The following is an 11,740-nucleotide window of genomic DNA, read 5'->3' as shown; positions in this document are numbered from 1 at the left end:
AGCCCTGCCACCTCCCGATGATGTTCGGAGAGGTGGGGAAAATGAGCCCAATCAATATTGAGGCTCATCCTCACGTACACACGCAGAGATGCGGGTCGTGGGAAAGATTTCAAGTGCTACCAAGTGTAGGCGGGCACGTCGTAATGCGGCCACGCTCTACTTAGACACGCACCCTAGCACAGCGAGGAAGCGGTCAAACCTGCTTCTCTTGCGTGCAGTGAGGTAGTTGTGGTGGGCGCGTTAGCGACCTCACCCAACACACTAAGTACTCTGGTTAAGTGTCGTCACGGGAGCGGTGATCCGGCTCCTCGTGCGCACTTACCAAGTAGGAAGTAGTTTTCCGACTGATTTATATTTAATCGTATTAAATATAAATACCTATTTTTACCAATTAAAATGTCATCTCTATAGATAACACTTAATATGTGCTGCGAGCGTATCTTTCTAGATACCTGGCGTAACGGATGACGCTAGGCGCCATCCCTCCTAATGTGAATGCACCCATGTGCATCACATCCACAAGGGTTGGTCACAAATGTGCACCACACCCGAGTGTTGGGTCTAATTACTATTATTTAATAATTGATCATCCCCTTAAGTACACCCAGTGTACTTAATGGGGACTGTGTAACATTAGGGCAACTTTAGCCCGTAAAAAATGATTTACATAAAAGAAATATATGTCAATTATAACATTGTACGTTGCGTACAAATGCATAGCGGGTACAAAATAACATGACCATTTTCCAATCTGCGCAGCACAAGGCACCCGTCAGCGGTGAGTATAAACTCGACAGCCAGCCGCAACAGCCCGCGCATTTCATTCCAATACCAGCCCCGTCCTGTAAACGGACTGGCGGCGATACACGGCGTCCTAAGCTACCAGCAGCGCCAAATAAGACTCGGTTATCTCCTGGGCCTCTGCAACAGCAAGGGAGCACGACTTGATGGCGCCGAAAACGCGACGAACCAACGCTGAACTGGACATGGACGGGGATCAGAGTAACAGGGCACCCTTCACTAGCACTGATCAGTACTAGTTAACCTTACACTGATTACAGTGTAAATTAGGTGCCTCGAAACTTCACGTACACAAGGGTAAAGAGGAAAATTTCAAAGTAGCTAAGGGGCTTTAGCTACCAGAGGTAATTCAAAGGATTATAATTAGGGAAAAGTAAAACTGTACTATTATATTAAGTTTCCTACGTAACGATCGTTTACCTACTTCTGAACTTATTATATCAATTACAAAGTATGGCGCCTCCTTGCGCACCGCACAAGCGTGACTTATAACGATTGGCGGGGTTAATTTAGACAGATATCAACCAATCAATAGAGCTAATGTCTTATTGCATCAATATTACCCAATTTGGAATTATTGGAACTATTTAAGTCAAAAATGTTAAAGACAATAATTTTGTACATCTTTATTTATTTCCTCTCATGGTAAATAACATTTATTATTCCTCTTTTAGGAAATAATCTTAATGCAACAAGACACCCCGTTACATCACCCCCCAAACCAACATAACTATAGTGACTGATGTTGGGTGACAGGAAATACCATTATGACTTTCCCTGTAATTCACATTGTTGGTTTAATCAAAATACCGATGTTTAATAATTATTAATCGATTTTGACCAAAATCAACATGGCGACTAACAAGTCTGTGCCCGTGGGCCCTGAGGCCGCAAAGCTGGCAGTTGCACGGATCAGTGCAGCTGTTGGTGATGCAAATGTTTCAGTGGATGCTAATGCGTCTACTGAAGAGAATACGTCACCTCATTCTCCCATTGTAGGTGACTGGAACATGTCATCTGTTAATGACATTGCAGGTGACGGTTACAAGTCACCTGCTACACCAATTTTAGGTGGCTGGACCAAGTCACCGGCATCGCCCGCCTCAGTGTCGACTGTAAGGCTGCCAGGTCAACCGGGGCAGAGTCTGTTAAGCCTTTGGGTTCTAATGCGACACTCAGGGAGGTGATGACGAGGTTGCTCGACTCGTCGGACCTCTTTGGAGAATAGTCATCATCAGATGACTGCGTGGGCGATGACCACTCTGGTGACGTTTGTATGCGTCACCAGAAATAAGTGGTCGCGAAGGGAAGAGTGCTGCTGGTGTTGCTAGCTCGCATCACCTGGAAAGAAGTGATTCTAGGAATCGCTCCAAGAGAAAAGTTAACGTTAGCGTTAACATGAGCCAGCAGGAGAGGGACCGGAAAACGGTGCGGTTCGCTCCTGAGAAAAGGCCTTGGTTGCCCTCAAAGGATAACCTCATTCGTTGGTCTGGTATGACCAACGATCGATATCACATTTCGCTATTCGAATCATCTATGCTTTACAGCCTTGGTAGAGTGAGACGAAATTCTTCATCGGTGCCTTTTTCCGGCATCGGTTGTACTCTTCTAAACGGGCAATGGATGTCAAACCTTTGATCCAAGCTTGGACAGCCTTTGTACAGAATGTACAAAACATAGGCCGAGGTCTGGCTTGACAAGCTAGATGCTTTCCGTGAACGAATCGAAAAACGGGCCGTAGTCGGTGCACGCTATAAGTTTCACTGATTGTAAAGAGAGACAGGGATTCCTTGCCTATCGCGGGGATACTCATGTCCATGTTGTTTAAAGGGTGCAAGTCCTGCCCCTAAGGAAGCATATCCCCTCAAAGATCCTTTGGAGGACTCACGAGATGCGTCAAGGGATTGAGAACCTCCAATCCTTTTACGAGCGCCGGAAGCGCTCGTTCTCCAATGGACCTTCTGCCGAGGAGGATGGGTGCAAGACGAGACCCGGAACGTCCAACATCACTTGGGAACGAGGTTTTCAACTATCATGCTAGGGTATCCTCACGGTGGCTCGAGAAGCTTTCAACAAGAAATGTTTCTCACCACTCGAATCCGTCAAAGGATGTGGAGGGGGGGAGGATCGAATCGCCTCGTTTGACAAACCGGATTTGAATCAACTTTATTATTTGAGGGTCACGAGCGATCCCCGCCGCGAGTTAGCTGAAGCGGTTGATAATATTTATCATGACCAGTTGAGAACTTGTGCGCAGGTTGCGACTGATCAACTGGCAAACAAAACGGCACATCAGTCCCTTCAAAACGAGCTGGTGACAGCTCGTCAGAAGATCCCTTCCTTGGAAACAAGAGTGGATCATCTTATCAGACTCTGTTCCGAGACAATAAGGCTTTGGCTCGGAACTATCAGGCTTTGGCGGATGCCCTGGACCGTTTCGGTGTTATTTAAAATCGGAAGAAGCCTCGTAACGATGGTACTGGCGGTGACGCCCAACATAAAACGTAGGATGCGTACGCATTCTACGAGGCAGCTCGATCGTGTAGTCATTGCCTTGGCGATGTAGTACACGAAAGGGGCCGATATACCTGGGCAGTAATTTATAACTGCCTACATTGGTCACTACGCGTTATGGTAAGTTTGCCGTAGACAGTAGGACTAGGTCATTTACATTAATTTAGAGCATGTTTGCTCTTCCATTTTTGTCAGAGTTCCGTTTCTGTCAGTCCGCCGCTGTTCCGGCTCGAAATAGAGACGCCAGACCAAGCGATCTCTGTAGCGGAACAAGAGGACTTTAGCCTGAAACAGGCTCTCGTTCACTCGGGTGCATTTCGTCCACCAAGATGACAAGAAAATGGAGGCCCAAGACCCATAGATCTCTCGTGTGTAGATAGCGAGAAACCTCGCTCTACAAGTTACAAACGATTACAATAATGTAATCTTTGTCAGAAGATGGACCACTACGCCTATAAGTGTAGTGGTCTACGGCCAGTGCCTAGAGACACTGAGCGAAAAGATCGACCTCCCGCTAGGAACAGCGGAGGATGCGGATCCGACACTGTAGCGAATTCGCAAAGGCGAGGCCTATCGTCAAAAACAGTCGGGGTTAGTAGGTGCGGAGTGCCCTACTGATACAGCAACGTCAAAAGAATTTGCAGGCCTTTTGACTAAAGTTGCTCCTCACACATAAATCTTGCGTGTAACTTGAGGTTAACCTCATCACCCTGACAATTGTAGTGGCAAAGAATTTGAAACTAAAGTCCCTAGTCGATAGTGGGGAGTAGAACAGCTTTATTCGACGCCAACCGCTAGAAGATTGCAGGCTCAAGTTCGTTGAGCGCGATATCCCTCGAACGAGATGACAGTGCGCCTAGCAACCGGCGCATCTGTAACAGTAAAAAAAGTGCAGCTGGAATCCTATACACAATAAAGGGTGAACAGTACGATTATGATTCCATCGTACTAGATTTGGATGACAAATTTGATTCAATCCTGGGATTATTATGGCCCAGAAAGTACGAGCCACGTATAAATTGGCAGCATCCAGCCGCGACGCTGCCCGCACCCCTGTCTCTTGTTCATCAGATGGCCAACTGATAAATGTCTTGGAGCGTCCACAAGCGTGAGGATGTCTTTCGAGTGAGTGCGATGGCCTCACTTGTGGTCCGGTCGTTTGCATGACTGCACAAGACCTCAATGTAAATACTAATCACACTGCGGAGTTAGATCTCGACGGCTGTGCACAAGCATACGCATCGTCGAAGGTCAACCATTGCGACGTGGACATAGCTACCGACGACTTTGCACAAGCAGAGGCATTGGTTCGACCACTCGAATAAGTTGAGAGGTACAAAACATGGATGCTTGCTTGAAAAACAACATTTAAGAAAGTTTAAAACGCCCGTCTATAAGAGGCAGTGCGAAAGTCCTAGATCGACTACAGAGTCGATCGTAGAGGATCTCGCTGTGGTCTCGCAACCTCAGCTAGAGACAGTTGGGGATATACTCCTCAAACAAAACTTAAGGGAAAAGGTCCCCAACAATCTGTGGAATAAATCCTCGGAAACCTGTGGTCAAAGGTTCCCAGGTACCTTTGAAAATAAGTAATATAGAGGAAACTGAGACAATAAATGTCTCAGTAAACAATGAATCGAGTGTAGGCGCATTTACATAGCGCCTCGGAGATAACTCAATTGCCAACGCTTGAACGAAAACGCTTCCTGCGTGATCTGCGTAGTGGCAAAGTCAAGCAGATCTGCGTACTTGTCATATATGACAACTACGTGGCCGATATTCGGTCAGCAATAATATTTCCTGAGAACGAACGGGTTCTCAGCAGCTCATCGATGGACGGAACTGTCCTCGATGAGAAGCTCGGATTGAACGTTTTACGTCCCAATCGTGGGAGTCTTTGCAGACAAATACTCTATATAAGGATTTATTAAAATTTAAGGATGTCTTCCCTGAATCAGTATCGTGCGAGTTGCCGAAGGATAAAGTCACTCGACGCCAAATCGACCTAACTCCAGGTTCGAAGTACTAAGGCATGAAGCAACGGCCATTGCCTCGTGAACAATTATTAGCGATCGAAAAATTCTTTGCCGATCGCTAAGCAGCGGGCCATTGTGAGCGAATCAACTTACACACATAGCTCTCCGACCTTCTGTTTGCGTAAAGCAACAGGAAGATGGCGGATTGTGCATGCGCTCAATAAATTGAGCGCTGCAACAGTACCAGCTCAAACGCCGATACCACAAAAAGACGTAATCATTATTGGTATGTCAAAAAGTACTATCTTTTCGTAAATGGATCTGATGGATGAATTCTATCAGATTTTATGCGTGAACAGGATATCCCGTTCACATAAGTAAGCACATCAAGCCGAATACAATGGGAATGGCAAGTTATGTCACACGGGCTTTGTAATCCCCTCCAACGTTCAACATATGTGCAACCAATCTGTTAAGATTGGTGCGGGATTTTGCACCGAGTTATCTTGATGACGTCTTCGTTCATAGCAGAGCCATAAATGAAAAGTCGGATGTTGAAGTGCATCGTAATCACGTCCGAAAGGTTCCCACTTATGTGTAAGCACACGTTGTATGCAAATCTCACGAAGTGTCTATTCGCTGCAACCGAAATACCACCTCTTGGGTGCACCGTGGGTAAACACGGCGTACGCTCGGATCCAGAAAAGATCAAGGCGATCACCGATTGGCCTGTGCCAGTCGATGTAAAGAGACTTAGAAAGTTCCTAGGCTTAGCGGCATACCTGCACAAGTACTCCACAATTAAGGCCGAATCACAGCACGTCTTTTTTTCTTTGTTGAAGAAAAATGTAAAGTGGCCATGGAAAGCTATTGTCAGCGTTCCTTCGAGAATATCAAGAAAAATTTGATGCAATCGCCAATCTTGGCGATTGTTGACCAAGACCGACCTTTTATGTGGTCCGTGACGCCAGCGATTTTGCAATCGGCTGTGCGTTAATGCAATATGACACAGACGGCGCAGAGCCGCGTCGTCTGTTATCAATCGCGTCAGCTTTAACCAGCTGAACGCAACTATCTAATGCATGACAAGGAGCTTCCTGTCATGAAATACGCGCTGGCTTAGTTTACCTCTGCCTGTTCCGGCAGAGTGTTGGCAGTCTGTATCCATGGACTTCGTCTTAGGATTTCCTGAAGACGAACATAAGAACAATGGTATTCTTGTTTTTGTTGATCGTTTCAATAAAATGGTACATCTTACTGCAGCACCGGAGTCGATCACAGCCAAAGGCTGTGCTCGTGTCTTTGTTGGATAGATGATTCGACTCCAAGGGTTACTTCGCGAACTGGTCTCAGATCGAGACCCTAGATTCACGGCGGAATTTTGGCAAACAGTGTTCAAATCACTTAAAACACAATTGAAAATGTGAACCTCTGTTTATCCTGAAACAGATGGTCAGACGGCGCGAGCAAACCGAATTCTCCAAGAGATATTTCCCGGATACGTCCACTATTTTAAGAGTTGGAGCGAGTTCTTTTAGTGCATCCTTCTACAAAGCATACACCATTTTTCGTGAATGGCTTACGCCACCCACGTATACCTTGTTTGAGAGTGACTCTTATTTAAGGAGGGAGCAAATAGCTCTTGCTCATCACGCATTAGCACTAATGTGAATGCGAAGGATACCGATATTGATGTAATTAACATTGAAGTGGACAATCTCAGTAATAATAATAATGCTATTACTGACTTTGACAACGAGTGCTGAAAGACTCAGCATCGAAAACAGTATTATAATGAGAATGATAACATTCTCAATAATGAAGAGATTGATATCTCCGCAGTGCGAGCCGGACGCACTGAAAATAAAACCGAGTCAGCAGGTTATTTTCTGCTGACTCGGTTTTATTTTCAGTGCGACCGGCTCGCGTGTGATCTTGACAGGACCGTCTGTTAGACTCCTGGCGAACACAGTAACCTGTGTGTGTTCATCAATAGGATAAGTCACGATACAACTGACCAGGTATCGTGTATGTTGGGCATAAGCGTGTAGATCACGCTTGCCCTGCTTCAAATCCAGGAGCTCGGCCCGAGCCCTGAATTTGGCACGTGGCGGCTCAAATGTTTGTCTCAGCCGGGTCTTAAGAACCTCAATGACCCAAAAACTAATGGGTTGTGATTTTGAGCCCCGAGGCCCAAAATTTGGCACGTCCGGCTAAGTTGGACATGCCAAATTTCACTTTCGTCGCATCATCACTGATGCGGCGAGCTTCTATGGCGTCGTCTAATTCGACGAACCGTCTTAAAAAAGAGTCGCCTTCGACTGCGTTAAACTTAGAGATTTCTATCCTTAAGCTTTTAGGTCGACATGGAAGCGTCGGCCGCTAGCAGCATGTAAATGCTGCTGTCTCAACAGTTCTAGTTGTTGAGCACCCTATTCTCTCAACACCTGTGTGTGTTGAGAGCCTTACTGGTGAAGCAAGGTTACTTTCTGTTAGATTCCGTCGAGTTCGTGTTGAATAAACTCGGGTAAGGCCGCATGTTGTAAATCTGTGTTCAGAGATACAGCATGGCGCCAACGGCTGGCCCGCCTACGACCGAGCTCAACCGTTCGATCGCTCTCCATTTAAGGTCATTCAAATGAGTAAACCTTTCACGCGTTGCGTGATAGCCTTCTTGAGAGGCTTGAAAGCTCTCTCCTTCTTCATTCAACATGTCCGTGTTGGATGGAACGTACGTGGGCCGTTGAACGGACTACGAAGTGCTACCAGGTGTAACGGGGCATCTTTCTCTAGTACTGGTAAGCACTAGTTCATCTTACACTGATGACAGTGTAGATGAGGTGCCTTGGAACTTCACGTACACAATAGTACAAAGAATGGTTTGTATGAAGCGAAGGGGACTTAGCTTCAAGGGTCTAGACTAAGGCTTTAGAATTGAGAAAACGTAAAACTGTATTAGTATACTTAGTTTCTACGTAACGATCTTCTATCTATCGTTTATGATAGGAAAATGAAGAAGTACAAAATTAGTATCTATATTAATTTTGACTCAAATAGTTCCAATAATATCAAATTTGGTGAAATAGATGCAATAAGACATTAACTCTATTAATTGGCTGATTTAAGTACAAATCCATCCATCTCCTCTTGTCAGGAAATAATACTTATGTAACGGGACACCTCGTTACAAATTCCAGCCTCTTAGTTTTTGACTTAATGATTGTATAGAGTAAAAGGCATTCTAAAAACTAATTAATAAAAGTGTAAGATATTTTGGGAGACTTGCAGGTAGTAAAAGACATGACTACTAGTGGCGACACTCGGTCAAGCAGCTTGTCTTTCAATTTTGAAATTGCTATTTGAAATTCCGCGAAAGCCTCGGAATCAAAATTAACAGAAACACAAAACCCTTTGAGCAATTTAAGACGACTGATGCGCACTTTTCGAGTAGTTTTTATTTAGTGTCACGATATTTCAAACGACGTGTTGTTGCACGATCGGAAAATGTGCTCTTTCAGTGTTGAAAATTTTAAAGTTCGGTAAGGTTTCGTTGTGTGGTGGACATTGCATTTTATGCTAATGTTCTCTTCTATTTCAGGGAGACATCTCGTATCGTCGTGGAGAGCCTTCGGTCCGCACAATCGCCATGGAGAACGGGATTTGGGTATTCTACCATCTACAGGGTGAAGAAGGTGAGGATCGCGCCCATCCAAATGCTTTCCGACTGACGGCCGTCTCCTCGAGCGACGTGACGCTTGCAGACGTATTGCGTGGGTTTCCGCTGCGCAATCTGACGGCCTTCCATTTCCGCTTTCGTCTGAATAGTAGTAAAGGTAATACATTTTACTGGCTAGACATCACCCAGTCTTCACAAAAGGTTCCACTCGCGGGCGGTCGTGTGATCTGCAAGCTGCTGCGACTCGAGCGGCCGGAAAAAACTGGTATCGTCTTTCGTCGCCGCCCTGTATTTAAGTGGGCAAGTGGCAGTCCCCTATCAAAGCTTCATGGAAGCTCGAGCTCTGTTGGTGACGGTCTTAGTAATTCACAGACAGTCAATTCATTAGGTGAAAGCAGCAGCTACCATCGATCGTCCTCACTTCCGGCGTACGAACAGAATCGGCCAGCAAAGTACTCCGATCAAACACAGAATAGTGAAGGCGGATACGAGTCGCGACGTAGCATGTCGCCGAATCGAACCGAGGGAGTTAAAGAGCCAGTTCTTGAAGACTTCTTATCTGGCGATAGGCAAGCACCTATTGGCTCTGCGGCTGCCCCGATACTCTCGCCAGTAGCGAAGGATGTGAATCTAATGAGTGACAGTGGCTGGAACGATGCAATGGCTACGTCAGCGAATGCTGCATCGCAATTCTTAAACTCCATGGACCCGCTAGCTGCTTGTACAACACAGGCAGCTTCGCCTTCTTTACCCAAAGCGATGCCTCAGGATTCGCCCAAGTTTGAAGACGACAATGGGCAGACTGTCGGTCCTGTGACAATGGCGGAAATGGAGGAGCATTCGCAATCCACGTCCGACGGCTCGAACGTATACAATCCGAATTTAGTGGACAAGTCGACCAAGAGTGACAAAGTCCGTCGGGCCATGTTAGAACGGGAACGCCAAGTCCAGCGAGATGTCGACCGTGCGCGCGAGAACTTGCGAAAACGCGAAGAAGCGGTTTTGAACATGGCGGCTATGAAGGATACTGCGAACTCGGTGATTGGCCCTCGATTGAAAGTATGGGCTGAGGATAATGGTCGCGTGAAGAATATTCGCACGCTGCTGTCGACGATGCATCAAGTCATGTGGGACGACTGCAAATGGACTGAAGTGAATATGGGCAAGCTTCTTCAGCCAAATGACGTCAAGAAACACTATCGCAAGGCTATGATTGTCGTTCATCCGGACAAAGCTGGGGGACGGAATGCAGAGCAATTGCTCATTGCGGAACGCGTTTTTGCTGCACTGAATAATGCTTGGGAAGACTTTCAGAAGACAAACACATGCTAAATGTTTTCTGTAAAAAATTATGTTTTTTCAACACGTGCGACAAATATAAACTACAATACATATCACACTATAAGCAGAAATTAAGACATTAGTCATTCTTGTTTAATGGAGTATAAGCATCGTCAAAGCTGTTAAGACATAGCGCGGATATTTGTGTCTAGCACACCGTTTCTACTCGGAGGGACTACATTTTCTTAATCGTGACGTGGTTTCGCCAATACTCGACCGCCTTCATGTACTCATCCCGATCAATGGGAACGCCAGAGCCCCCCTGCTCTTTTCCAATCGCATTTCGCATCATGGTAATGGGCTTCATTGGGAGCTCGTGATCCACGTCCTGTGCCTTGATCGACACAATGCCCCACGGAGCATCGACATGGGACGGATCTGCTGGTAAATCCATTGCTTCATTCTCCTTCATGATTTGGTCCCGGCTGTAGAGAATGATATCGAGATACTCGGCTACTCGCGGAGTTACGCTGTGGCTAGGAAACCAACGGGTTAAGCTGCAGCAATATAGCATCAGTGAGTACTATTTCAAGTATAGAAGCGCATTAGAGTAGCAACAACGTACACTGGAAGCTCATATTTCGCGCGGGCTTCGTAATCCGACATGAGCAAATGAGCGTTGGCTTGCGTAATCGGCACCATGGTGTGGCGAGCACCTGTGAAGTTTTTGACAAAGAGGTGTTTGCAGAAAGGGGCATACCTGTGGTTACGCAGTTACGCACAGGCACGTCAATCATTTTCAACCAAATGTCGTATGGTTATAAAAGCGCACCCGTCTACTAGCTGTTTGTTGTTTGATTCGTAAATTTCGTTCACCTTCTTTACAAATTCATCCTCGTCATAATCGAGCCGCGTGCCAGCGTATGTCTTATCTTGAAATTGGCGCTTTGCAAATCCATCTGCAAAAACCATTGCAATCATTGTCAATTGGTTTACTTACACGATATCAAATTCTTGTTTGTGGCGAACCGAGCACGATGTCACCGCGCGAATGAGACGGTGAGGCCCCAGCAGCCTCTTTTTCCATTTTGTTTGTGAACGATCCAAGCATGCTTGCAAATTCGCGAGCTTGGAATCTGCGAGTCACAGTAGCCGTTTTCCGTAGGTGCGCGAGGAGCATATTAGCGATGTTTTAATGGCCGGATGGTAGAAGGAGGAAGCGGGCAGACCTGGGACTGAGGGGACGACTTAGAAATGCAAATTCGACATAAAATAGTGTTGTTGTTAGCATTTTAACCAATCCGTATTGGACCCGTAAAAATCGGATGGAAGATACTTGTTGCAATTTGAAACCTTTGATCAGATTGGACGGGATTTCTGTCTTGTTTAAACAGATGACGACTTGAGAGTTGTATGCCAGAATATCACTTTGCTCGAAACATACGACCGATGGAAGTCCGACGGCAGCTGCTCAACGTAAAACACGGAATTT

At 46.0% G+C, this 11,740-nt stretch overlaps 2 protein-coding genes across 2 annotated transcripts; one reads left to right on the top strand and one right to left on the bottom strand.

The window, feature by feature from the left end:
- Nucleotides 1-8,937: 8,937 nt before the first annotated feature.
- Nucleotides 8,938-10,299, top strand: CCR75_004303 (uncharacterized protein; the record flags this gene model as incomplete). The annotated part of the gene is made up of 1 exon (XM_067962389.1): nucleotides 8,938-10,299. One exon carries the CDS (start codon nucleotides 8,938-8,940, stop codon nucleotides 10,297-10,299), a length of 1,362 nt encoding a protein of 453 aa, XP_067821638.1.
- Nucleotides 10,300-10,367: 68 nt separating this feature from the next.
- Nucleotides 10,368-11,674, bottom strand: CCR75_004302 (uncharacterized protein). Its single transcript, XM_067962388.1, has 4 exons — nucleotides 11,278-11,674; nucleotides 11,081-11,207; nucleotides 10,874-11,008; nucleotides 10,368-10,805 (listed from the first exon to the last, which is right to left on the bottom strand). Exons 1-4 carry the CDS (start codon nucleotides 11,426-11,428, stop codon nucleotides 10,484-10,486), a joined length of 735 nt encoding a protein of 244 aa, XP_067821637.1. The 5' UTR covers nucleotides 11,429-11,674; the 3' UTR covers nucleotides 10,368-10,483.
- Between the last annotated feature and the right edge of the window lie 66 nt (nucleotides 11,675-11,740).

This window comes from Bremia lactucae, linkage group LG2 (genome assembly GCF_004359215.1).
Source record: "Bremia lactucae strain SF5 linkage group LG2, whole genome shotgun sequence".
Taxonomy (NCBI): Eukaryota; Oomycota; class Peronosporomycetes; order Peronosporales; family Peronosporaceae; genus Bremia; species Bremia lactucae.
This window is presented reverse-complemented; position numbering and strand designations above follow the sequence as displayed.